The 25,727-nt window shown below is 49.8% G+C and overlaps 1 protein-coding gene across 3 annotated transcripts in view; it reads right to left on the bottom strand.

The window, feature by feature from the left end:
- ASTN1 (astrotactin 1) overlaps nucleotides 1–25,727 on the bottom strand; it is a 239,211-nt gene that overhangs the window by 189,376 nt on the left and 24,108 nt on the right. For 2 of the 3 annotated variants that reach the window (XM_005304215.5, XM_005304216.5), the window contains exon 1: nucleotides 21,262–21,836. The exons of the other annotated variant lie outside the window; for it this stretch is intronic. In XM_005304215.5, the coding sequence (XP_005304272.1) occupies nucleotides 21,262–21,547 (286 nt within the window). In that variant the 5' untranslated portion in view covers nucleotides 21,548–21,836. Of the gene's footprint in view, nucleotides 1–21,261; nucleotides 21,837–25,727 lie in introns of those variants that run through there. 3 annotated transcript variants of the gene reach the window in all.

Below are 25,727 nucleotides of genomic sequence, written 5' to 3'. Positions count from 1 at the left end.
GCAGGGGAGTGATATAATCAGGGTTAGTTCTTCACTGAATCCCCGCTCAGGATTACTGCTGAAAACATCTAAGAAACAAAGACAAGGGGGGGCAAAAGGACTGAACCCAAGCTACAGGGTGTCTGGCCTGTGAAAGAAATACCTTGAGTTTTAAGCTGCAAGCAAGAGCAGCTTGCCTTCAAGAACCTCTGCAATCTGCCTAAAACAACATGAATTCGCTAGTTATAACCAGTTTCTTTAGTATATTAAGCTTAGCTTGCGTGTTTGTTTCATTTGCTAGGTAATCTGCTTTGATCTGTTTGCTATCCCTTATAATCACTTAAAAATCCATCTTTTGTAGATAATAAACTTGTTTTTTTCTAAAACTAGTTTGTGAAATTCATAAGGGGGGGCAAAAGCTGTGCATATCTTCCTCCACATTGAGGGAGGGGGCAAATTTCAATGAACTTACACTGTATAGTTCTCTGTGCTGCACAAGACAGTGTAATTTTGGGTTTGCACTCCGGGGGGGGGTGCACTTGAGTATCTGGGCAGTTCCTTAGCTGAAGCCTTCCCATGCAGGGGCTAGTCAGAAAGCCTGTTTGCACGTTACAACAACTGGTTGTGTGCCTACCTGTGTGTGTATGCTGGTAAAGTGCAGTCTGAAGCCTGAGGGAGGACTGGACTGGCTTGCCTCACTAGAACAGTGTAAAGGGAACCCAGGTTGGTGGGACAGGCAGGCTCAGTGGTACCCCAGTTCCAAGTGGCACCCCAGGGGGAAGCCATCACAGGCAATTTATTCCATAATTGTCCAAACATACGGTAGTGGCTACCATCTGGGACAGGAGGTTGGACTAGAAGGACAACTGGTCTGGTCTGTGATAGCAAGTCTTAAATTCCTATGCGAGCATGCACGTGTAATTGTGCATATGTACTCTGGGGAGGGTACATGACAGCACACGTGTTGTGTGTGCGTGTATTCATGGATCGTGCATTGCAGAGGCCGTGCGCGCATCCAAGAGGCACTGGATGCGTACGCGTGGCTGCAGGCATGCATGTTTATTCAGGAGGGACTGTGTGTCAGTGAATGGCTGTGTGCGCTCTTGCCTGAGATAGAGAGAGGGATGGGGAATGCACTTCACGAGACATCGTGAGATGAGAACTCACTCCTTTGTTAACAATGGGAGCTACAGGAAAATAAATGAACTATGAGTCTGCACAGCACCACCCCAGCCCAAAGCCCCACTCGGCTTAGAAAGAACCTAACCTGCAGCAAGTGGCTCGCCTGGGGAGACAGGGATGTGTGGCACAGCCCCCTCCCTGCCACAGTCAATCAGCATCACTTCTGATGGGGGGGTGACATCCCTCACCATTCCCAGTTCGGCGGCAGAGGTACCCTACACCAAGACAGCACGGAGACACGCAGGGTACAGACACGTGGCTGATCCCAGAGCTCATCCTGCAGGAGCAAGAGAGAAAAGGGACAGCATATTCCCCTTCCATCCTACCTCCCTGCATCTCTGAGATCTTCAAACGCTCGGGGTACGTGCATGAGCGGAGCGCACCGCCCCCCAGGAGCTGGGATCTGTGTGCCACTCAGGAGGACGTCTCCCGGTGAGCGAGGAGTGAAGACAACAGGCTGGAAAGGAACTCCTGGGCGATGGCCTGACCACAGGCCTTCAGAGGAGCACCGTGAAGTAGCCCCTCCACGCCGGTGCCCCTTGCAGCCCCATTTAAAATGAATGGGAGGTCTCTACTCAGAGTCCAGCACTGGAATAGTAGGGAATGCTGCAGGTCAGGGCTGAAACCTGGGCAGAGCTGTGAGAGAGCCCGGGATAGCCATAGCTCTGGGCTGAGGTGCACTACTAAAAGCTGCACGCTGCCACGTAGCCCAAGGAGGCACAGATTCTGCAGCAGCACAGCAGCAAGCTACCAGCCACCAGAGAATGGAGATATATCGGAGATAATATAAGCAGTAAATGCACATAACCCTACTTGCCTGCCCTTATGCCCTCCTGGGCAGAGAAACAGAGACACTTGCTTCTGCAATTCCCCAGCAATAAAACCCTGCTGCTGTCTGGCTTGCTCACACCCTGCAGCTACATGGCCAGGGCAAAGGGAAGCTGCACTATGAGACTGGGGGGAGGGATAGCTCAGTGGTTTGCGCATTGGCCTGCTAAACTCAGGGTTGTGAGTTCAATCCTTAGGGGGCCACTAAGAGATGTAGGGCAAAATCAGTACTTGGTCCTACTAGTGAAGGCAGGGGGCTGGACTCGATGACCTTTCAGGGTCCCTTCATGCTCTATGAGATAGGTATATCTCCATATATGAAGTATGACTCTTCCAGCCGTACCTGGCCCTGGGGCCGCTGGGCCAGAGCCAGCAATAGAAATCCCTCCATTTCACAGGCACTACATTCACTCCTTTACCAAAAAAGCTGTAAAGGAAGCCACTGACATACCTAAGGGCTCCACCACAGAACAAGCATCCTTCTGCCCAGCAGGAGAGAAAAATAACAAGACTATAGCCACCACCACCCAGGGCCTCTCATCCAGCAATAGCCAGCTCTCACAGGAACGATCTGGCAGCCAGCAATTTCTGGCTTTGGAGTATTTTCCAATTGCACTTTATCAGTACATTTGAGGCCATATTCTGCTCCTTCGCTAAGGGAGGGGAAGGCTGTGCTTGCTGTTACAGCACAAGATTGATGTTTAGGAGAACTGGGCTCAAGTCCTGGCTTTGCTTCTCAGGCCAGTTACAACCTCCAGCTTTCCCTAAGCTCAGTTTCTGGGTGTCCAACTTGAGATGCCTTAAGAGGGGCTGATTTTCAGAAAGTGCTGAGCACCCGTAATCTGGAAATCAGGTCCCTTTAGGCTCTCTTGCCCTGGGACAACCAAAATCAAAAGGCCCTTCTGAAAATCTTAGCCTGTGTGTCTCCATTGCCCATCTGTAAAGGAGGGGCAATAGCCCTTCCTATGTCTGGTTTAACTTACTGTAAGCACTTTGGGACAGGGACTGCCTCTCATTCTGTGTGCGTGTACAGCACCAAACACAATGGGGTCCTGAGCTTGGCGAGGGGCTCTATGTGCTACTGTAATAGAAACAGTGAAAAAGAATTGCATTGTTAGAGCCTACGGTAGTTCAACTGACCCCGTGTAGCTTGTAATCCCTCATTCTTAATGTAAACATTGAATTCTGCTACTCTGAATTGACACCACCCTAGCGAGGAGCAGGGTTTGGGCCACATGCTAGCAGCACTGAGAACACATTCAAAGGAGTCTTTCACTCGAGAACTTTCAAAGGGGCGGTCTCCTGGGCAGATGTTAAAGTTCCCAGAAGAGTAGGAAGTTGCATTGGGGTTAACAATGGGTCCTAGACGTAAAATCCTAGTGCAGACAAGACCTTAAGCAGCAGCTTCCTCTGACAAGGTCATCCAAAGGGATCCAAACTGTATCTCCATGTATATGTGCGTGCGTAATGTGTGTGGATTTATTTTCCTGCCCGCTGTCACTTCGACGGATGATCCGGGGCCAGGTTAATCTGCCCTGTCACCTTCCCGCACTGACACTGTGGATCTGCAGACAGCCTCTGCTGTCTCTGTCAGCTGCGCTCAGCTCAGCATTGTGCTGCCAGCAGAGCTTCACCACCCCATGGTGCCGGGTTCAAAGGGGCCAGGCCCCCAGGTGGGGCACGCAGGCTTGGAGACACAGCTAATGAGGAAGCCCACTTTGTTAGGGCAGTCAGTCAAAGTCGGGGATAATTAAAATCAGGGGTTAGTGGCACCTAAATGCACAGAGGAGCCGAGAGTCGAGCTGCTGCTAAAGCATTTCCCACCGCGAGGCAAAACGAGACAAGGTTGTTGTCATTAACTTAGGCTGGCGCAGTCCCTTTCCGAGCTGGCTCTGGTGGGTGGTTCAAACCCCCGGGCAAGGATCAGACACTCTGGTTTCCTACCACTGTTTGCCACGCTGGACTCCAAATCTGGGTTTATGGGAAACAGCTTATTGTCGCTTCAATTACTTCATTCCATACAGGCTAAAACCCTGCCATTGTGCTGTGCCCACAAGTGGGCAGAAGGCAGCGATACACACGGTCATGCCTCCCAATGCCCCCCTCCGGTAGCATCCCCATAGGTATTCTCTACCCTGCCCCTCAGCACAGCTCTTGAGTGCTGTTAATGCTTATCACCTCCAGAGCGCACTGGTCGGAATCAAGAGGCAAGTGCCCAATGGAGCTGTCACAGCTGACACAGCTGACACAGCTGTCATCCGGTCTCACAATCTCCGTTAGTTTTACTGACCACAGTGCACTGGGGGGGGGGGGGTGTGGCAGGAAGTGCCACCCCCGAGTGCACAGCTCCAAGGTTCTTGAGGCAGCCTTGCTGGTCTACATGACCCACCGATGAGAAGGTTAGTGCCTGCAACTTCCCAGTCCATCATTAAGCTGATTATCTTAACAGAGTGTTAAAGTCAAAGCCCAGGAGTGACAACTACAATACTAACCACTTTCAGTGACATTCCGAGGGACTGCTGGGGCGGGACTGGAGTCTGAAGACCCCGAGAACCAGCACACATACTGAAGTTCAGCCACCTCCAGCAAAAAAAACACCCCGAACTATTCATACGCATGAGTCTTCAAATCTGCCAACCTTCCAACCTTTCCCACTGGAATACGAACAAAATCACTCTACAAACACTGACTGAATTCAGCCTCTCAGTGACCTGGTGGAGCAGGGAAGGAGAATGCCCGTTTTACAGACAGGGAGCTGAAGCACTGAAGATTAGGGGACTTGCTGAAGGCCACAAAGGAAGTCAGCTGCAAAGCTGAGAACAGCCCAAGCATCCTGTCCGCCACTCCTCTACACTTACCACGACAGCACTAAACCGAGTGTAATACCTGCCTCCAAAGGGCAGAAAGCAGGCTGAAGACGTGAGGTGTTCAGATCCAATGGCCAGGCGTATGATGCTTTACTCCTACGTCTGAGAAATCCTCACTATCACCCTCCCAACCATATGCAATGCAGGGTATTTGCAGCTAGGGATGCTGCCAGGAGATGGGCCCAAATCAAAACCCCGGACCCAAACACACTTGAACTTTGGAAAAGTTCCATAGCCTGCTCCACAGCTGGCATAAACTGGCACCAGTCCATTAATGTCAAAAGAAACTAAGCCAGTTTACATCAGCGAAAGACCTGGCTCCCAAGGCCACTCAGAGGTGACCAGTGATTTGGAGGGGGAGCATCTTAATTTCTGGTTGCCCAACTTGAGACAGCTTAGATGGGCCTGGTTTCCAGGAAGCGATAAGCATCCATGCTCTGAAAATTAGGTCTAATTTCTGCAGGTGTGTCAGCTGGGGGCTGTCAGCTGACTTGGGCTCGGGCTGCGGGGCTGTAAAAGTGTGGTATAGACGTTTGGGCTCAGGCTGGAGCCCAGGCTCTGGGATCCCACGAGATGGGAGGGTGCCAGAAGTCAGGCTCCAGCCTGAGTAAAACATCTACACTGTAATTTGACAGCCCAAGCCCTGCGAGCTCGAGTCAGCAGACACAGGCCAGCCACGGGTGTTTAATTGCAGTGTAGACTCCTAGTCCCTTGGCTTAAATGTACAGCCAAACTGAATAGCGATGGGGCCTGAGCTAATCACAATAAAACGCATCAGGTTGCAATGGAGAGGGTTGAAGGACTAGTACGCGGGAAGTAGCACAACCAACCTTCACTAAAGCCAACCATGCCCATAGGCCGCTGAATTATTTAAAGGGATTTAAGATAGCAGGCTCCTGTCTGCCCCTGCAGAGGAGGGATGGTGTCTGCTGCCAGGGAACGAGGAGGGGTAATAAATAAGTTGGAGTAAACTCCAGAAATGCCAGACTGGTTCTCCCAAAAAGCCTAACACTGCAACAGCCTTGGTTAGAAATGAAACCGGGCAAGAAGGCAACCAGACGCCAGGGAAGACATTACAGGGATTAATAATGGAGAAGTTTAAATGAGTGGAAGACTAGATTCCCTCAGCAATTTCATGCAAAATTAATTTAATTACAGGGCCCAGGATCCTGAAACTGACTCTGCTGTAGCCATATTGAGGCAGGGGCTGTGAGGGAAGGCAGAGATGGCTACCTTCTCTCTCCTCTCCCAGCCCGCCGGTGGGGCTAAGCACACGGGAAGCCAGTGGTCTCCAGCCAGAGTCACTGACTAGCAAGGTTAGATGCTATCAAAGGTTCCTGAACTCACTGACCGAGATGCAGAAGTCATTTATCTCCTCTCCACACTCCACCCTCCCCTGGGCAGCCCTGGGCGATTTCCCATCCCCACTGCTCCTCCTTCTCCCACTCTGCCCAGTCTCCCTACTGCTACCCCCTACCAGCTCATGCCCCCGTTGGCCTCCTTTCTACCTTCTCCACATAATAGCTCCTTCCCATCCCCAAACCACTACTGCCCTCTCCTCCCGCAGCCCCCGCTGCCCCTCCCACCTCCACTCCCAACCCCTTCCCCCACTGCCACCCCTACCCTCTACTCCCAACCCCTTCCCCTCACATTCCCCACTGGCACCACCACTCCCAACCCCCTTCCCGCCACACCCTTCATACCAGCGCTTCCCCCATTTCAGTCACTGCCCTCAGCTCCCATTCTGGACCCCTCCACCCCCAGCAGGAGGAGCACCCCACCCCAGCCACCGACCGGTGGCCAGAATGCACAGCTGCTCCATCTCACCCCTGAATGCTGCGCTTCCTTTTTGCATAGAGGGCAGCGCACCTCACACTGCTATTATTAATAGTGATTTACTAAGCTCCATCCATGTGCTTGTGGCCTGCACAGCCTCCGAGAAGGGCGCAGACACGGCCCTAAGAGCTTCCAGTCTAAATGCACATACTGTCTTAGGAGACTGGCATGCGTGTCCTTGGCAGAGTGCGCTCAGAAAGCAGGGGCATTCCAGCGAGGGCAAATGGAGGTCTCCAAACAGCCCAGCTCAGAATGGTTATGAGATGGGCCCAAATCCTGCATCCAGACACAGAGAGTTCAGATCCCCTAATTATTTAATGGGATGAGCCGAACCCCCAGATCCAAAACATCCCCGCACTTTGAAGGAGTCCGGATCCAAATCTCCAGGCAGAGGCTGTTCCACACACATCACAGCCCTAGGACACTTTCCCCGACAGCACACAAAGTGGGAAATAAACCATTCCAACCCCACTGATCATCAAATGAGCAAGAGCACCCCCAATGCCTCTGCTGCGTTCTTCCACCTAAAGGAGCTTCCAATGGGGTCTCACCAACTTGCTTTAGACAACTGGGACTGTGCCCAGGCGCTCACAAACACAGAGAGCTGTAACCATGGAGATGCTGGAAATGCAGCTGATGCTGGAGAGCCACGGAAATGACCACATAGGAAAATGACACTGACGCTGGCTGGGAAGCTCCTTCAGTCATTAAGCTTTCTGGCGAGGCCAGTTGGGAATACAGCTCCATAAATACTTCCTCTCCCACATCAACAAACAGTCTCCTTGCTGGTTCACCGCCCCCTTTATTCCCATGCCTGGATTCCAGTTTCCCGGTGCACTATGGGGTGCCTCACTTCCTACAGGATGCCTAACCCGATGGAGTCTCAACCAAGACTGGGATCTCCAGCTGCTGCTGCATTGCAAAGGCGAAGCCTGGATGGGTTGGCGACAGTGGGCACTGAACCAGCAACCTCCTGATCTTAAAGGACAAGCTTCTGCTACCTGAGGCAAAAGAGTCAACTCTGCTGGCCAAAGCTGTGGCAGGCTCATCAATCTCTACCTGTGGTCCAGCCACCCCTGAGGGGGACAGAGCACCACGCCCCAGGGCCGGCTTTAGGCTGATTCAGCCGATTCGGCTGAATTGGGCCCCGCGCTAAGAGGGCCCCGCGCCGCAGCTCTCCACCCCACCCCCAGCTCACTTCTCCCTCCTCCCCTCTCCTGAACACTCCACCCCCTGCTCCTCCCCCGCCCCTGCTTCCCGCGAATCAGAGGTTCGCGGGAAGTCTGAAAAGAAGCAGGGGTGGGCAGGCAGGCAGGCAGACAGCACCAGGTAAGCTGGGGTGGCGGGGTGCGCGAGAAGGGCTCCGGGGAGGCGTGGCGCGGCCAAGTCCAGCCCCGGCCAAGCAGCTCACTCTGGCCCCGGTTCTGTCCGAGTGCGCCGGCCCGGCCCCGGCCAAGCACCCCCGGCCTCAGCGGCTCTGACCCGGCTCGGCTCAGGCCCGGCCCCCTCGGATCGGCTCGGCTTGGGCCCGGCCCCCTCAGCTCGGCTCGGCTCCGGCCTGGCCTGGCCCACCCCCGCGGCTCGGCTCCGGCCTGGCCCGCCCCCGCGGCTCGGCTCAGCTCCGGCCCCCACAGCTCGGCTCCGGGCCGGACCCAAGCCCCGCGACCCTGGCCGGAGCTCCGGCCAGAACGCGGCCCGATTCCTGGGGGCAGGGCTTGCCGCAAGCCCCGCCCCCAGGAATCGGGCCCCGCTCTTGCTAAAGCCGGCCCTGACGCCCACTAAGACTAGGTTATACAAATAATATATTGCTATGATGAGGTGTGTATTACAATAGCATTTCCATTCGCTAGACAAGATCACGGCCCCATTGTGCTGTACATACACAGTAAGAGACTCCCTGTGAGTTCCTCAGGGCAGGGGTTATGTCTGCACCAGAGCTGGACATGTCATTTCCAGCTCAAGGAGACATACCTGCGCTACCTCGGATCGAGCTAGAGAGCAAAACCAGCCGTGTAGCTGCAGCGCAAACAGCAGGAGGAGCTAGCCACCGGAGTACATACCTAGGAGCTCAGACAGGCTCATTCCCAGCACGGCCAGCCTCTCCCGCTGGTCATGCTGCCGCAACTACACTGCACACTAGCTCAATCGGTGCTAGAACTGGTGTGTGTGTCGATGTACACACAGTCTAAACAGATAAGCCAGACAAAAGTTAGGAAATAAAAAGAACTGTCCCCATTTATCGATGGGAAACTGAGGCACGGACAGACTAACGATTTGCTCATGTTCACAGAAGAAATGTGTGGCACAGCCAGGAATTGAACACAGGACCCCTCAATCCCAGCCCCCAACACTCCTTCAAAACAGTTTTCAAACAGTGCCTAAAACATTTGTATTATAGTTTGAAACTCTCACCAAGATTGTGGGTGCCCAGGGCTGGCCCCTGTAACAGTTCATAATAGCCCAGCTCAGCAGCTTTGCAAACCTAGGCTACGTGGTCATCTAGACCGTTCCTGTGATGTACACTTCTAAATGCACCTTTTATTGCACAGACAGCTAGAGGGTGGTGACGGCGCGCAGAATAAATTGGGGAAAGAAACAGCTGCCAACAAGACTGAGTGACAATTTCCCATGCTCTGGCTGCAGAATGGATTTTGATTGAACTGTAACACACACGCCCAACCATCCACTTGCCGCTATTATTATTACTTCTATTAAAGTAGCTCTGAGGCCCTAACAGAGCTCAGACTCCTGCCGAGCCGGGTGCTGGGTGCATACAGTAAGAGAGTGCCTGCCCCCAAAAGCTTCCCACCTACATAGAGAAGAGTGAAAAGAGGGGGCAAAAGGAAATATCATCACCCCCATTTTACAGATGGCAATTCAAGGCACAGAGACTGAGTGCTTGCCCAAGTCAAACAGGGAGTCTGGGGCATAGCTGGGAAATGAACTCAGAGCTTCCGAATCCTAGTCTAATGCAGTAACCACACAGCTATCCTCTTCCTGCAGGGTCTACATCATCCAGGGATGAACAGAACAAGAGGGTGGAGCAGCGTCACACGTGTTAGTTAAGTGACCTTCAAAGTTCTGCAGGACATAGCAGGCCACGCAGCTCACTCGGTTCTGCAGACTGGCCTGGTGTGGTGCACCGAACGCAGGCTAGGAGTCCAGGAGGCTGTTCAGGCGTCCCTTTATGGTCTGCCCCTCTAACATCATTCATCAACTCACACGGATAAGCAGTGAGCAGGGTTCTAAATGTCCCTGGTGTCACTGTCAGAGCTGCAATGACTACTCCCTCCACTCACCGTATTTATTTATAAGCCTGGATGGGTAGGACCCTCTCACCACACAGCTGAGCACGCACAATTTCTAACTCTTCTCCGGAATGCTGTGGCCGCCCTCCCAGTTCTTTCCTGCATAAAGGCCTCTCTCCTTTCTCTTCCTAGCCCCTCTCTCCTCTGTTAAATACCCAAGACTTTTCCATTCTTTTGTTGCAAACTCATTAGTTTCAAAGGCAGTTGGCTTTCAAGTTCTTGGGCTTGTTTGAACCTGAAGCTCAAAGCTAACCTCAAGGGCTGTGAATCCAGGCAGATGAGAATCACACACACACACACACACACACACCACCAGCTGTCACCTGAACCCCAGCAAATCAACTCTGAAAAATTTCACACACACATCAACTCAGGACAACCTTCATCTGAAAAACCACAGGTTCTTCCCCAAGATCAAGTTAGTAAACAGAATTATTCTACAAGAACAGATTTATGTTCCAGTAAAATACAGTACAGCGCATACATGTATATATATATATATATATGTACACACATATGCCCTCTCTCTGCTGGTTCATAATGAGGCTACACAAAATTCAGTTTTTTAATAATTTTGATGGATAATATCAATGTTTATTTTAAACCTTTTTTTTAAGATTTACTCAAGATTTATCTAGTTTATTTCCCCAAAATTATGGGGGAGCCAGTCAATTATTTAATGAGAGTAGATGCTGAGCTTCAAAACGTTAAAGCTTTATAAGCCCTTTAAACACAAATTGTCAAAATATACAAAGTAAATATCCTGAAATCAACAAATCCTTCCTGGTTGTACTACTCATTTGCTAGTCCATTTGTAACAAGCCTAACTCAAAAGTCTAAATCACTGGATTCTGACTCTGAATTCTCAAGCAGCATTTTTCCTACTTTGCCTATCTGTAAATTTTGGTTATTATTGATGAAAATATTTTCCATCAGTTTGTGTGTCTAGGATGAAATCAACGTTTACCAACACGCACCATAAAAATCAAATCCTTCCAAGTTTCTTCACAACATACATCCCTCCGGTTTCAATCTGCCAATTTTCTCCAACATTAAATTTTCTAAAACAAAACATAACCCTCCAGATACACCAAAGCTCATTACTAAGTATAAAGCAGAATACATGGGATCACAAATATTCATGTCAATGGTGTTACCCTATGATCACTGCCCAAATAGACTTTAAGATCAGAAGGGGCCATCATGATCATTTAATCTGACCTCCTGCACATCACAGGCCACAGAACCCCATCCATCCACTCCTGTAATAGACCCCCTAACCTCTGGCTGAGTTACTGAAGTACTCAAACCATGGTTTAAAGACTTCAAGTTACTGAGAATCCACCATTTACTCTAGTTCAAACAAGCAAGTGACTCGTGCTCCATGCTGCAGGGGAAGGTGAAAACCTCTCAGGGTCTCTGCCAGTCTGACCCAGGGAGGGTGGGGGACAGAAACTCCTTCCAACTCCAAATATGGCAATCAGTTAGACTGGGGTGGCCAACCTGAGCTTGAGAAGGAGCCAGAATTTACCAATGTGCACTGCCAAAGAGCCACAGTAATACGTCAGCAGCCTCCACCATAAGCTCCCCCTCCCCGCCCCCAGTGTCTCCCACCCACCAGCAGCACCACCGATCAGCACCTAACCTTCCATCCCTGTGCCTCCTGCCCGCCACGATCAGCTGTTTTGTGATGTGCAGGAGACTGGGGGGGGGGGCAGATGAGGAGGAACAAGGGCACGGCAGACTCAGGGGAAGGGGCCTTGGGGGAAGGAGTGGAGTGGAGTGGGGCCGGGGCCTCGGGCAGAGCCACAGGTTGGCCACCCTTGAGTTAGACCCTGAACATGTGGGGGAGACCCACCAGCCAGACACCTGGGCAAGAATTCACTGTAGTAACTCAGAGCCCTCCCCATCTAGTGCCCCATCTCCAGCTGTTAGAGATATTTGCTAATAGCAATTACAGATGGGCCATGCCATTGTAGGCAGTTTCATCATACCATACCCTCCATAAACTTATCAAGCTCAGTCTTGAAGCCAGGTAGGATGTTTGCCTCACTGCTCCCCTTGGAAAGTTGTTCCAGAACTTCACTCCTCTGGTGGTTAGAAACCATCTAATTTCAAGCCTAAACTTGTTGATAGCTGGTTTATGTCCATTTGTTCTTGTGCCAACATAGGCCCTTAACTTAAATAACTCCTCTCACTCCTAATGTTTATCCCTCTGATATATTTATAGAGAGCAATCATATCTCCCCTCAGCCTTCGTTTGGTTAGGCTAAACAAGCCAAGCTCTTTGAGTCTCCTTTCATAAGTAGGTTTTCCATTCCTCGGATCATCCTACTAGCCCTTCTCTGCACCTGTCCCAGTTTGAATTCATCTTTCTTAGACAAGGGGGACTAGACTTGTACACAGTGCTCCAGATGAGGTCTCACCCGTACCTTGTATAATGGCAATAACACTTCCCTATCTCTACTGGAAATACCTCACCTGATGCATACTAGGATTGAATTAACCTTTTTCATGGCCACACCACGCTGGCAGCTCATAGTCATCCTGTGATCAACCAGGTCTTTCTTCTCCTCTGTCACTTCCAACTGATACATCCCCCAGCTTATAGCAGACATTGTTGTTAGTTCCTGTGATAAATGAAGGGGGAGAGGGGTAGCTCCCTTTTATGGACACCCAGCCAGCCAGTTAGCTATGAAGTCCCTCTTGGTGGTTGCTTGCTTTACCTGTAAAGGGTTAAAAAGTTCCCCAGGTAAAGAAAAGGGAGTGGGCGCCTGCCTAAAAGAGCCAATGGGAAGGCTAGAATTTTTTAAATTTGGGAAAAAAGCTTTCCCTTTGGGTTCTGTGTTGATCTCCAGAGAGAGGGGAACAGAGCAAAGTCAGGGCTATGAGTATGCTGTAAAAAGCTTTTTGCCAAGTATGGAAATCATCAGATTATACCTAGAACGACCCAGATATGTAAGCAGCTCAGGAAATGTCTAGAAAGACGCAATTAGGTTTATTTCTTTTATTTTCTGTAAGGCTTGGGGACTCCTCTGTGCTAACCCCAGATGCTTTTGTTTGCTTGTAATCTTTAAGCTGAACCCCCAAGAAAGCTATTTTAGGTGCTTAATTTTTGGAATTGCTCTTTTCAAATCTAGCAAAAGCCTAAGTTCCAGATGTATTTTCTTTCTTTTTTGTTTTTAATAAAATTTACCTTTTTTAAGAACAGGATTGGATTTTTGGTGTCCTGAGAGGTTTGTGCATATATTGTTAAATTAGCTGGTGGCAACAGCTAATTTCCTTTGTTTTCTTTCTCAGCTCTTCCCCGGAGTGGGTGTGTGAAAGGACTTGAGGGTACCCCACAGGAAGGAATTCCCAAGTGTGCCTTCCTGGGATCCAAAAAAGGGGTTTGCATTTGGGTGGTGGCAGCGTTTACCAAGCCAAGGTCAGAGAAAAGCTGTAACCTTGGGAGTTTAATATAAGCCTGGAGTGGCCAGTATTAATTTTTAAAATCCTTGCAGGCCCCCACCTTCTGCACTCGAAGTGTCAGAGTGGGGAATCAGCCTTGACAGTTCCTAAGTACATGACCTTGCATTTTTAAATTTTATGCCATTTCTATTACTCCACTTTTCAAGGTTGTCCAGATCTTCTTGTATGATATTCCGGTTCTCCTCAATATTGGCAATCCCTTCCAAATTTGTGTCATCTGCAAATTTTATTAGCGCACACCCATTTTTTGTGTCAAGGTCCTGAATGAAAATGTTAAATAAGATTGGTCCCCAGACCAATCCCTGAGGAACTCCACTAGTAACCTCCCTCCAGCCTCACAGTTCATCCTTCAATAGAACCCGTTATGATGCCAATCTAAAGCATGGGATAACAGATTACTCATACAGTGTCCCCTGAAGGTCACCAAACCTAAATGGGCAGTGAGTTAACACCAAAAGAGCCCTCAGCAAGAATGCTGCCCTTGCCCTCGCAAGAGAGAACTGTTAATATCAGTGCCTTGGATGATCGTAACAGCACAGTACAGCAAGAGAGAGGCCATCTGTGAAATACCCATGACCTAAGCCCCTGAAGGCTGTATGGGTCAGAACCAACACCCAGCGCAGAGCACAAGAGTAATGTGTTCTCTGCACCAAGCCTAGCTTAACAAACAGGCTAGCTTGGTCTGCACTAGCCTCAAAGCCCAGATGGTTTTGAGGGGGATCCCTGTGTTGCAGTGACCCCACCTCAAGGTGACACAGACGTCGCTTACTGCCCTGATGTTCAAACAAGGATGCAACATCCTTGCCAAGCACAGCTAGTATAAAGCACTCCAGGCAACTGCTATCCCCTGGGAATCCAGTAACAGCCAGGGAGCCAGCAAGACCCCAGGATTGTGTAGCTTATAGGTATAGGCATTTGCTAGGTGAGGCACATGTAGAAGGCCTCAAGGCCTGTAAGGCAACAGCTTAGCCAAACTAATTAAGATATAAGGCCCCAAAAGCCTTAGCGTAAGTAGTTAACCAAGAGTTGCCCTACAGGGGTTCTCAACTTGTGAGTCAGGACCCAAAACTGAGTCGCCAGCATGTTTCAAAGGATTGCATAGCAGCTCCTGTCCCACGGGGCTGCTGGGCTCGCCTCTCTGTTCAAGGCACTGAAACCTCTGGGGTCCCACCATCACTCAGGTTTGGCCCAGCTGCCAAGATGATGGGAGTCCAGGTAGACCGGATTTCAGTGAGTAGAACTGCAACCCCATGCGCCAGGTCACAACTCCACTCACACACATTTGGTCCAGTCATGGGGACAGAGCCTAACCTGAGTGACACTGCAACCCTGGAGGTTGTAACGCCCAGAGCGGAGAGCCAAGCCCAGCCAGTCCCCACAGCAGAGGAGCTGCAGGAGCCGCCTCTGTGGTGTGAGTGCCAGGCAGGACCCAATCTGGACCCAAGCCACCCCAGGGCCTCCACCCCCAGACTATTTACTAGGTCGTGACAGGCCATAAACATTTACAAATGGGGCCTGAGCCCAAAAAGGTTGAGAACCACTGCCCTAGAGCATAAGATATCAAAAGACAAATGCTGTAACAACTAAACTGCTGGTAGGTAATCACAAGATGCTAGTTTATAGCAGCTGACTGACCACAAGAATGCCATGGTAACTAACTGACATATATACCAATAAGCTTGAGGCAAAAGGATTAATAACCTATGGGAAAAGGCACCCCAACATTAGTAGGGCAAGGACATACAAATAAGGAAAGGGACTGAAACCCCAACTGAATATCGTTAGACATAGTAGCATCAGCGTAACACATTATAAAAGTTACATCCCAGCCTGTGTGCTTAGAGAGAAAGAGATGTAGCTCTTGGGAGATGCCAGGATGACGACCACTGGTGATGGTGATGTTGGCAAGGCAGAAGATAACTAACTCGTCAGGTTGTTTTGCAAGAGATGGTGTACGTATATGGATGCTCAGCTCATTCTGTATCATCTCTACCTGCCTTATTGGGGTGGAGTGTTTGTGAATTTGCTAACTTTATTAATAAAATTATTATAAATATATTGAGAGTCTTGCAACTGTGCGCATCGGGGCTCCCAACTAAATAATAATTCTGATAATACTGGGCCTGAATTCTGCACGTAGAATTCATGCCCCCACAGATTTCTTTGCTTCCCAACAGAAAAAATGACTTTCTAACAGGGAAGCAAAGGGAAGCTGCAAGAGCAGTCACGCACCTCTCCCCAGCAGTGCAAGCGCATTGTTTTGGGCACCTGGAGCAGTTGGCGGAGAGGTAAATCACTGGTTCTTAGCACAGTGCCCTATCTACTGGGCCATACTGGCTCTAATACTGCCTCTCACTATGCTTCTTCCCAGCAATCTTCCACCCACTCACAAGGGACATTCAAAAGAGTGATAACTGTATGTAGACAGGGTCAATGTCAAGAGATGGTTTTCTTCTTGAGCAAGTACCAGCCAATCCCTCCTCTGGGAGAAGCTGGCATCATTCGGGCATTGACAAGCCACTCCAACAGCCGCCCCAACATCTATCTCCCTGTTGTCTTTGGTCACCAGACAAGCAAGACATGGATAAAATCACGTGTTGTAACATACAGAGTGTCCAGCACACCAATGAGCACCAGCAACTGACACTCAAGCAGAGATTTGGGGCCTGATCCTCAGTTGGTGCAAGTCAGCATACTGACTTCAAAGGACCAACAGCAACTTATGCCAGCTGAGATTCTGTCCCTCTGTATCTGTCCCCTCAAGAAACAACTTCACTGCATCTGCGGCAGCCAGCTCTGTCTGGATTCAAGTGATCTCACCAGCAAACAATGCCTCACAGCAAGAAACACTTGACTGTCGTTGGCTTCATCCAAGCCCCATTCACCATATTATTCCCCACCCAGAACAGTTCCAATGACAGGGATTTCATGATGATTGTGGCAAAAGCCCCCAGCCTCCATATGTCATATGTTGCAGTCATCCCAGTTTTGAATATGAACCCAGCCACCAATGATGCAGCCAACTCCCGCCCTGCTTCACTGCTCACAAGATTATCTTCACACTATTGTGCATGTGGTACCAAAGGTTAATATTTTTTCCCCTTCTGATTATTGGTGCAAGACCAGGGCTTGGAAAAGTCCATGGCTCCTAAAGTCCTTCTGTCCTCCGAAGTGTTCCTAATCCTAGAGCCCGTGACATACTTGACCTTAAAATCACATCAATCTGATTACCATCTTCCTTCCCACCCCACTTCAACATGATCTTAGCAGCCAGCCTCTAAGAGTTCAGCATATTTGAAAGCTTGGATGGGGTCAGCCACCCCTTGGTCTAGAAGTGCATTTTTGGCACTTGGCAGAAGATAGAATAAGGCAAGTAGCAAAGCTCAGGCTAGTGTCATGTTCAATCCTGGTACATTATAAGAAGAGCTGTCAACATTCCAGTAGGAGAGAGTGAAAGCTCATGTAAACACAACCCAATAAGTCACATTACCAGAGAGGTACCACTCTTCCTACATCACACTCACGACCCCGAATAGGTATGTTTCAGGCCAAGAATGGTGCCATTGCCATTTAGCTGCCCAGTCTACTCAACCAAGGTGAGATTTACTAATCCTGGCCCATGATTCAGAAAGGCCTCAATTTTAAGGCCTGAAGACATCACTGTGATCATCCAGCGGAACCTCATGCATACACAAGCCATTGAGTTTCACCCAGTTCTTGCTGTTAACTCCTGAGCACAAATCTACAGTAGACAGACCCTTGCAAACACTATCTTCTCAGGCCCTTTTCTGCCACTTACTGATACCCCAGAAGGGAACTGGTGGAATGGGGGTAGCCTACCACCAAGAAACTTAGGCCAGAATGTTCAAAAGTAGGCCTTGATTTTGAGGGACACCATTTTGGGGTAATCAATTTGAAACAGCTGAAAGGAGGCGGATTTTCCAAGGGGCCGAGCCTTGACTCTCCCCTATGAAGCCACCAGGAGGCAACATTGCCATTACTCTGCAGACACAATAATGGGGGTGGTGGTGATTTATTGAGCACTGCTAACGTGCTCAGCACTGTACAGACACAGCAGAAAACACAGAGTTTACAGTCTAAAACAAACACAGGGCAGCACAGAGCAGTGTCTACAAAGCAACCCATGCCTGGATGGGCCGGAGTTACATCGGGATGATCTCCTCCTTCTAGCCAAGAGGCATTGCAGCATGGAAGAGGAAACCACATGAAGAAAAAGCTTCTTCTGGCCTCTGCCTTCAAGGCCCTCCACCATTGAGCCCCACCCTAACTTTCAATCTAGGGCCAGCACCTCACCACGTCGCGCCATTGCCTTCTAACAACGCTCACCATCTGGGGATCTGATTTCTTAGGGCAACGCTGACCCCTCCCTCCCCAATCACTCTGCCAACGCCATCCTCGACTGCCCACTCGCTTGATTTCCTCACAGACGCCCCCACGCTTTCTCTCATGCCTCCCTCCACACATGGGAACGAACGCTCTGCAGGCCACAATTCGCAAAGCCTCCCCCTTACTCTCTCTTCAATCCCTCCTTAAAACCTACCTCTGCTTGGATGCCTTGGCAAGGCCAGTGACTACGTGTGGCTACTGAGACCCCTGGGAGTCCTGTCATAGGCAGACGCACCTCTCTCTTCTGTTACTTTGCTATCCCAGCCCTGTTCATTCATCTGCCATCTATTGTCAGAATTGGAGTCTGCAAGTTCTCTGGGGCAGTGACTGCATATCCCGTGCCTTGCTCAGAAGGGCCCTGATCCCTGACGGGAGTCCTTCAGGCCTACAGTAAACAAACACCAAGGCACAATGGCTACACATCAACCTGTTCGTGTGGCTCCCGATTTCACAAAGGCTCCTAGATGCTGGAACTGAAGTGGTTTCCATCATATACAGGGTTTACAGTTTGGTTCAGAGTAGCAGCCGTGTTAGTCTGTATCCGCAAAAAGAAGAACAGGAGGACTTGTGGCACCTTAGAGACTAACAAATTTATTAGAGCATAAGCTTTCGTGGACTACAGCCCACTTCTTCGGATGCATATAGAAGAAGTGGGCTGTAGTCCACGAAAGCTTATGCTCTAATAAATTTGTTAGTCTCTAAGGTGCCACAAGTCCTCCTGTTCTTCTTTTTAGTTTGGTTCAGTGGCTCTCAGCACCCACACTACATAAATTGTTCCAGAGCCCCTGCAGAGGTTTGGCATATGCACTAAACACCCTGCAGGACTACGGTCGATTTCAAGATTCCGCTGGACACACACACACACCCTCCCAGGATAGAGAATGGCAGATCCCGATGAACCTGCGTGTCAGTATGTGCGAACGGGAAGCCGGAGAAGCCATAAGGTGCTGACAACAACTGCCCATAGCAGTTTCCCCTGGTGTAACCCCACTGAGTTACACCAAGGGTGGACTTGGCACCATGTGATTGCTCGCCCAGCTAGCACAGGCGGTGGCTGCTGCTGCAAGTTGCCATGGCAACCCCATTAGGCCTTTCTGCAGCCGGCAGCAGCATTGCACAGAGGTGCCCAGTGCACAGCTGCTGGTTTCTGTGCTTGGGCCGTGCACACAAGATACTGCGTGGTAGATGCCAGCCTATAGGAAAGGCTTTTGGGTGTTGAAACGGGGGCGGGGTGGCCACATTGACATTTGACATCCCGCTCTCCCAGGCTTCCTTTGAAGCACTGTGCATACAGCATTTCCAGCACAATGCACTGGGCATGCTCACCATGTGCATGACACAGATCCAGCCTCCCCCAGCCCCTGGCACACACATTCCATAGCTCCAAATGCATCACCTGCATAGTAACACATCTTTACAAAGGCACCATTGAGAAACCTCGGCGGCCTAACACTGTATTCAGAAACATTATACAAAGCAGGAATTACCCCGGCGCTTCCATTTCAGCACCAGATGGGCCAGTACTCCACTAATGAGTGCTGTGGGGCCGCACTGTATCCCCACATAACAGGCATCTCCCCAGACCTCAAGGATTAGGGATTGCCACTCACATTCATCCCATCTCCATCATCAAAGAACGCTGCAACCAATGTCAAATCTACAGGAATGTATTCTTCTGCCCACCAACCCCTCCCACCCATTTCCTTCCCCCTACATGGCTTCAGCAGCTAGGCTGGATGGAGGAGTTCTGCATGCAAGAAATGGATCTCCTAGGGGTGGAGAGAAAGACTGTAATGAGAAGGACACAGCCAAGCTGGATCAATATACTAATCCTGCATGCAGCATGTGTGTGGCCATATTTTTTCTGGACTGAGGAAGGCTATTAAAGAGGATAGAGAACTCTGGAGTGGCAGACAAAACATATGCAAAAATGTATGTCCATGCACCTCTGTTTTGGAAGGTGATAGATACATGGGGGAGGGGTGATACACACCATGCTGTAGCATCATTGGACAAGTGAACTTGGCATAAGGAAGGGAGCTGTGGGTGGCTGCTTGGACGCCGGCGTCAGAAAGATGATGCCGCTGTTTTGCAGGCTGGGTGTATTTTGCATGCAGGAGGCAAGGTGCAAGTGGGAGCATGTGACAAAGCTGATGCTGAAGTTTTGATGGATGGGTGAGTTTTGCAGGCAGGAGGCAAGGGACATGTAGATGTCTGGAATCTGATGCCTGTAATAAAGATGATACCATAGTTGTACTGGGTGGGTGAGTTTTACATGCAGGAGGTGATGGGAGTGGGGCATTCTGGAGGGGTTTCATAAAGCGAATGAAACAGATTACATGGACAGGCAAATTCGGCCTGGCATGCAGGAAGCAAAGTGTAAGTGGTTGCATTAGCATGGCAGGAAGCACATATAGGATATACAAAGCCAAGGCCTAAGTCATATCTCCCACCAGCATAAATCAGGAGTAAATCTATTGGAGTCAATGGAGATACAGGTTATACACCAGTGTATAAATAAGACCAGCATTAGGCCCTTGGAAATCAATAGATATTGACAGATTAATTCCGCTTGTAGTAGGTAAAGTGCATAGAACTCTTTGGCCAGAGCACGGATATGGAATAGAGAGCATGCAACCGTGTGGATGGATATGGGAGTCTTGCATGAGGGCTGCTCATGTGCATACACAGTATTTGGGTGCAAAGAGAACACAGAGACAAAAGCCTTGATGGGAAATGAGGTGCCTGTGGATACTTTTCCACCATGTTACAAAAGGAATGAATCTGGTTAGTTGAATATATAATAGAAACCACTCTAACCTGAATGTAGCTACCTGGAGGAAGAGGAGTGTTATTCAAAGGGCACAATGGCCTGCATGGTAGAATGTGGAGGAGTAGCAGTGTGGGTGAAGCTTTTGGCTGAATTAATATGAATGACACATGCAAGAGGTCACATGGATGTGGCCATTTGGGGGTGCAGGCTGGGTGCATGGCTGCATGCCAGAAGGGATGTCCATGTGGGGCTGCAGGATGCATGGCTGCTGGATACAAGATGATGTGCACGTGGCTGTGGGGGTGTAGCCTGCTGGCTAGGGGTGCATGACTGCTTTGTGCAGGAAAGGCTGTGCATGTGGCCCTCTGGAGGCACAGGATGCATGGGTGCTACCCATGTGGCTATTTGGGGGTGCTGCCTGCTGTCCAGACCAGGTGCATGGCTGCAGGAGGGGCTGTGCATGTGGCCATGTGGGGGTGCATGGCTGCTGCGTGCAGCAGGGGCCCTGCCTGTCACTATCTGGGGGGTGCAGGGTGCGTGGCTGCTGCATGCAGGAGGGGCCCTGCCTGTCGCTATGGGGGGGGGGGACGCTGGCAGCCCCAGTACTCACCCAGCACAAAGTAGGGCAGCTCGGTGTTCTCCAGATCATCCACCACCACCATCTCCCCGGGGAAGTCGTTGCGCACCGAGAAGAGCAGCTTGGGCTCCGAGGCCGAGGGGCTGTGCATGATGCTCAGGTCGTTCTCCCGCAGGAAGGGCAGCGCCGACACCGTGATGCTCTTGAGCTTGCACTCCAGCTCCTTGGACGGGTCCTCGTCCGCCTCCGCGGCCCCGGCAGCGGCAGCCGGGAGCCAGCAGCAGCAGGCAAGCAGGGCGCAGAGCCGGGCTAAAGCCATCTTGAGCCCGATCCGCCTTCCCTTCCTTCCCAGCGCTGAGAGGGGGCGGGGGGAAGAGCCCTGCTCAGGGGGGCTGAGATGCAGCTTGCAGGGCAAGGCTCCGGCTCGGATGCACCCCCCGCCGCTGGGTTCCTTTGTTCGCAGGCTGCATGCACAGGGAGGAGTGCGGTGGATTTCACAGAAGCAGCTGTGCCTCCGAGCCGGCTGCCAGCGCTGCTGCCTTTCTCCTCCTGTGCATCCTCTCCCCAGCGCTCGCTCACGCGCTGCTATCCACCTGCTTTGCAATGTTGGCGGTTGCTTTCATTCCCCCCCCCCCCCCCGCGCCCCAATTACACTTTGCAAATGCAAAGATCTGACCCCCACCCCCGCACTCTCCAGAGGGGGCAACCGAGCAGTGCCTCAGAGCTGAGAGCACAGGCTTTTGATTCTGGATTATGATCTCCAGTGCAAACGTTTCCAGCGTCTCTGCTTTTCTCTCACCCTCTCCTAATTTGCTAGATCACCTGCACACACACCCCCAGAAGTGCAGCTCCAGGTTGGTTTCTGGTTGAGGGGTATAAAAATAATGTTTGCAACCATAACAATAAATGCGGTGGCAGTTTCACTGAAGCAGGGCAGGAGACTGGCAGAGTGCACGCCCAACGTGGGAAGTTTCTGCCCATCAGCCCATCTCCAGATCATTGCAGTTCACCTCTCAAAAGGAATATTGCCAGCTGCCTTACACGCTTGCAACCGCTTTGCAATCAGCAGAGTCGGGCAGGGCAATGCAGAGTTTGGCTCAACATGGTGTGAAAGAATCATATGGGTGAAATAAGTCAGCCCCAGCCATGCCAAGGGTAGAATGCCATAATAAGCTGTTAACTAATCTTTACAAAAGCTCTGTAAAGCATTTCGGGACTGATCCAACTCCCACTCAAATCAATGGACAGATTCCCATTCCCTTCAATGGAAACTGGAGCGGGCCCTTATTTCCTCTAGAGCTTGGGATGCTAACCCTATTTTAGTAATCAGCTGTTAAAAGAATACTCTTAAGCAAGGGATATTTTTGGTATGCAACTGTGTTTTGTAGTGCATGTATTCAAACTACAGACATCCAGATAGATATTCCCTGATTTCTTAACTAAGCAGCATACCTCTCAAAGTCGACTGTCCCTCATTACATCCTTACCAGGGAGCCGTTCCTCATCTTAGAACCAGGGTAACATTTTCAAAAGCACCTCCATGACTAAGGAGCCTAAAACCCATTTTCAAAAGTGACTTATGCCCAGATCCTCAAAGGTATTTATGGAATCTAACTGCCATCAATTTCAAGAAGTGAGACATCTAAACACTTTTGAGGACTGGGCCATTGGCTATTAGGGCTAGATTTTTAAAAGTATGTAGGCACCTTAAAATAGGCACCTAGTGGGATTTTCAGAGACACCTAAGCCAGTTGGCACCGAATTATGCAGGAGGTCAGAGTAGATGATCACAGTGGTCCCTTCTGGCCTTGGAATCTGTGGAAGTTAGGAGCCTAAATACCTCTGAGGACCTGAGCCTAAGGCTACATCTTCACTACAGGGGGGGGGTCGATTTAAGATACGCAAATTCAGATACGCGAATAGCGTAGCTGAATTCGATGTATCGCAGCCGACTTACCCCGCTGTAGGGACGGTGGCAAAATCGACCTCTGCGGCTTCCCGTCGACGGCGCTTACTCCCACCTCCGCTGGTGGAGTAAGAGCGTCGATTCGGGGATCGATTGTCGCATCTCGACGGGACGCGATAAATCGATCCTCGAGAGGTCGATTTCTACCGCCGATTCAGGCGGGTAGTATAGACCCAGCCTAAGTCACTTTTGAAAATGGGGCTTAGCTTCTATGTCACTTAGGAGCATTTGAAACTGTTACCCCTAAACATTCCTCTGTTCCACATGGATCAGATCTGGTGGCCATTATCCTCTTCCGGCAAACGATTTAAATCACAAACAAAGAATCACAAAAGGAAGTTACTAGCAATGTTATGTTTGAACATTTCTTTATATGGGCGGGGAGGAGGGGGGAGTGTAAAGGGATACTGCCACCTCGAAGTCCGATCAGTTTTTAAAAATTAGTTCACAGTAGTTTCAGAAGGTTCACCTGCTTCCAAGTCTCCAACATTGGTGGTTTAACAACCAGATGTTCTATTGTTAAGCGTTTGTTCTCTCCTTGGGGCTGTGTGGAAGACAGTAGGGAAATGAAAACTAACAATAGAGGGGGAATGGTGAAACTGACTATCAGATTTCCCACCATTGCTAAAACTGGCTAAGCAGTGCAATATACCCAGGCATGAAGCCTTCAGCACTTTGGAAACTCCAGATAGTACCAATCGCTGCCGCCCATCTCTTCAGCAGCACTGCCTATTGCAAGCACATCAAACCTGTCCTCTGCTCTCTACACTGGCTTCCCAGAGAAGAGTGAGTCAAGCTCAAGGTCTTAGTGATTAATTTTTGATTATGTGTATTACTGTAGGATGTCAGAGCCTCATGGCCCAGGACCTCATTGTACTATGTGCTGTACAAACAGAACAAAAAGACAGTCCCCGCCTCCAAAGAACTCACAGTCTAGGTACTTTATCTTCCAGGTGCTCAGTGGCTTGGGCCCATCATATCTAAAAGAGCCTAAAGCTCCAGGATGAAGACAGCTCCACTCCTCTGACACCAGGGAACTCTCTACCACTAAGGTAAAGCTCAGCTGTGCAGGAGACAGATCTTTCTTGGGGGCTGGTCTGAGACCCTGGAAGGAATGCCCCCAGCAGTTACGGACCATCACAGACCTCCTCACCATCCGCTCCTAGTGCAAGTCTCACTTCTTCAACCTGCCTCCCCTGGTATGATCACAGAGCAGTCAGTGTACGCTTGAATAGAATGAACCACACATGACAGATGTTAGTCATGGCGCTTCACGCCCAGCTGGAAGGCATTCAGATACAATGGTGATGAACAAAGCTTAATTTGCTATGAAAGAGGTGCTGGGGCTTAAGCAATTAAGTGCCAGGCTCAAGCAATTGTATTACACCTCTATCCCGATATAATGCTGTCCTCGGGAGCCAAAAAATCTTACCGTGTTATAGGTGAAACCGCGTTATATTGAACTTGCTTTGATCCACCGGAGCACGCAGCCCCCCTCCCCCCAGACCACTGCTTTACCGCGTTATATCTGAATTCATGTTATATTGGGTTTTGTTATATCGGGGTAGAGGTGTACTTTCATAACTGATGCAGCAAGCCCAGAGGTGCCAGGCTCAGCCCTGGCACAAATTAAGCACTAGTGATGAGGGCGGTATGAGAAGAGAAGAGAAAGCACTGCCCTCGCGTAGATTGGGCTCCAAAAAGTTTGCTAATGTTTTAAAAACTTTGCCATCTAATCCTGCTCAGAGCAGATCTACCCAGTTTAAAACACTTGGAGCTGCCAATGCCTGCTCTTAACTAGTTTTCCCACAGCTGCTATCTACAGTGGAGCTAAATTTGCAGTAGCAAAGGTGGGTAACTTTAGGGAAAAGATAGCAGACAATGCCAAACTTCTGCCAAGCGCACAAAGTGAACAACTGAATATAACATTCTTCTCTAATCTCTTTCATTATTTATAATAATCCTACCCACAACAATACAGCAGCGCGGAAAAGATTTCCAGAGAGAAATGTGATGTTAGGCACCATCAACCTAAAAAACCTGGGCTCAAAGGGAAAACTCACATTGCCTTCAATGGGACTAGCATTTCACCCCCACATCTCGGTCTGAAATTGATTGATATCAGAGCTAGTCACATGTTTTGGTTTTAATTTTGATGAAATTTCAAAATAATAAAAAAATAAACAGGGACATTGCTGATGAATTTTTTGCAACATTCCACCTACCCTTTGTTTTTCAACTGGCTATAAAGCTGGTCAATTATTTTTTTAATTGTTCAAAATTTTGAATTTAGAAAAAAGGAAACATTCTGGGAAAATGGTTGTGATTTTTCTCCCCTTTTTTTGGAACTAGCTCTAGTAGAAACAACATCTGCGCTGACTATAACTGTGAGATTGGAGAGCGGGGAAATTCTATTTTTTTTTTTCAATTTTTTATTGCACATTTGACTGTGTTTTGTGCATAGTCACCTTCCCTGTTTCCCCTCTATATTCCGTTACGTCTCGATCCTGCAAACTCTTACACGCGTGCGTAA

This window comes from Chrysemys picta, chromosome 8 (assembly GCF_011386835.1).
Source record: "Chrysemys picta bellii isolate R12L10 chromosome 8, ASM1138683v2, whole genome shotgun sequence".
NCBI lineage: Eukaryota > Metazoa > Chordata > Testudines > Emydidae > Chrysemys > Chrysemys picta.
The sequence above is the reverse complement of the archived record's forward strand: the minus strand, read 5'-3'. Positions and strand labels throughout refer to the sequence as shown.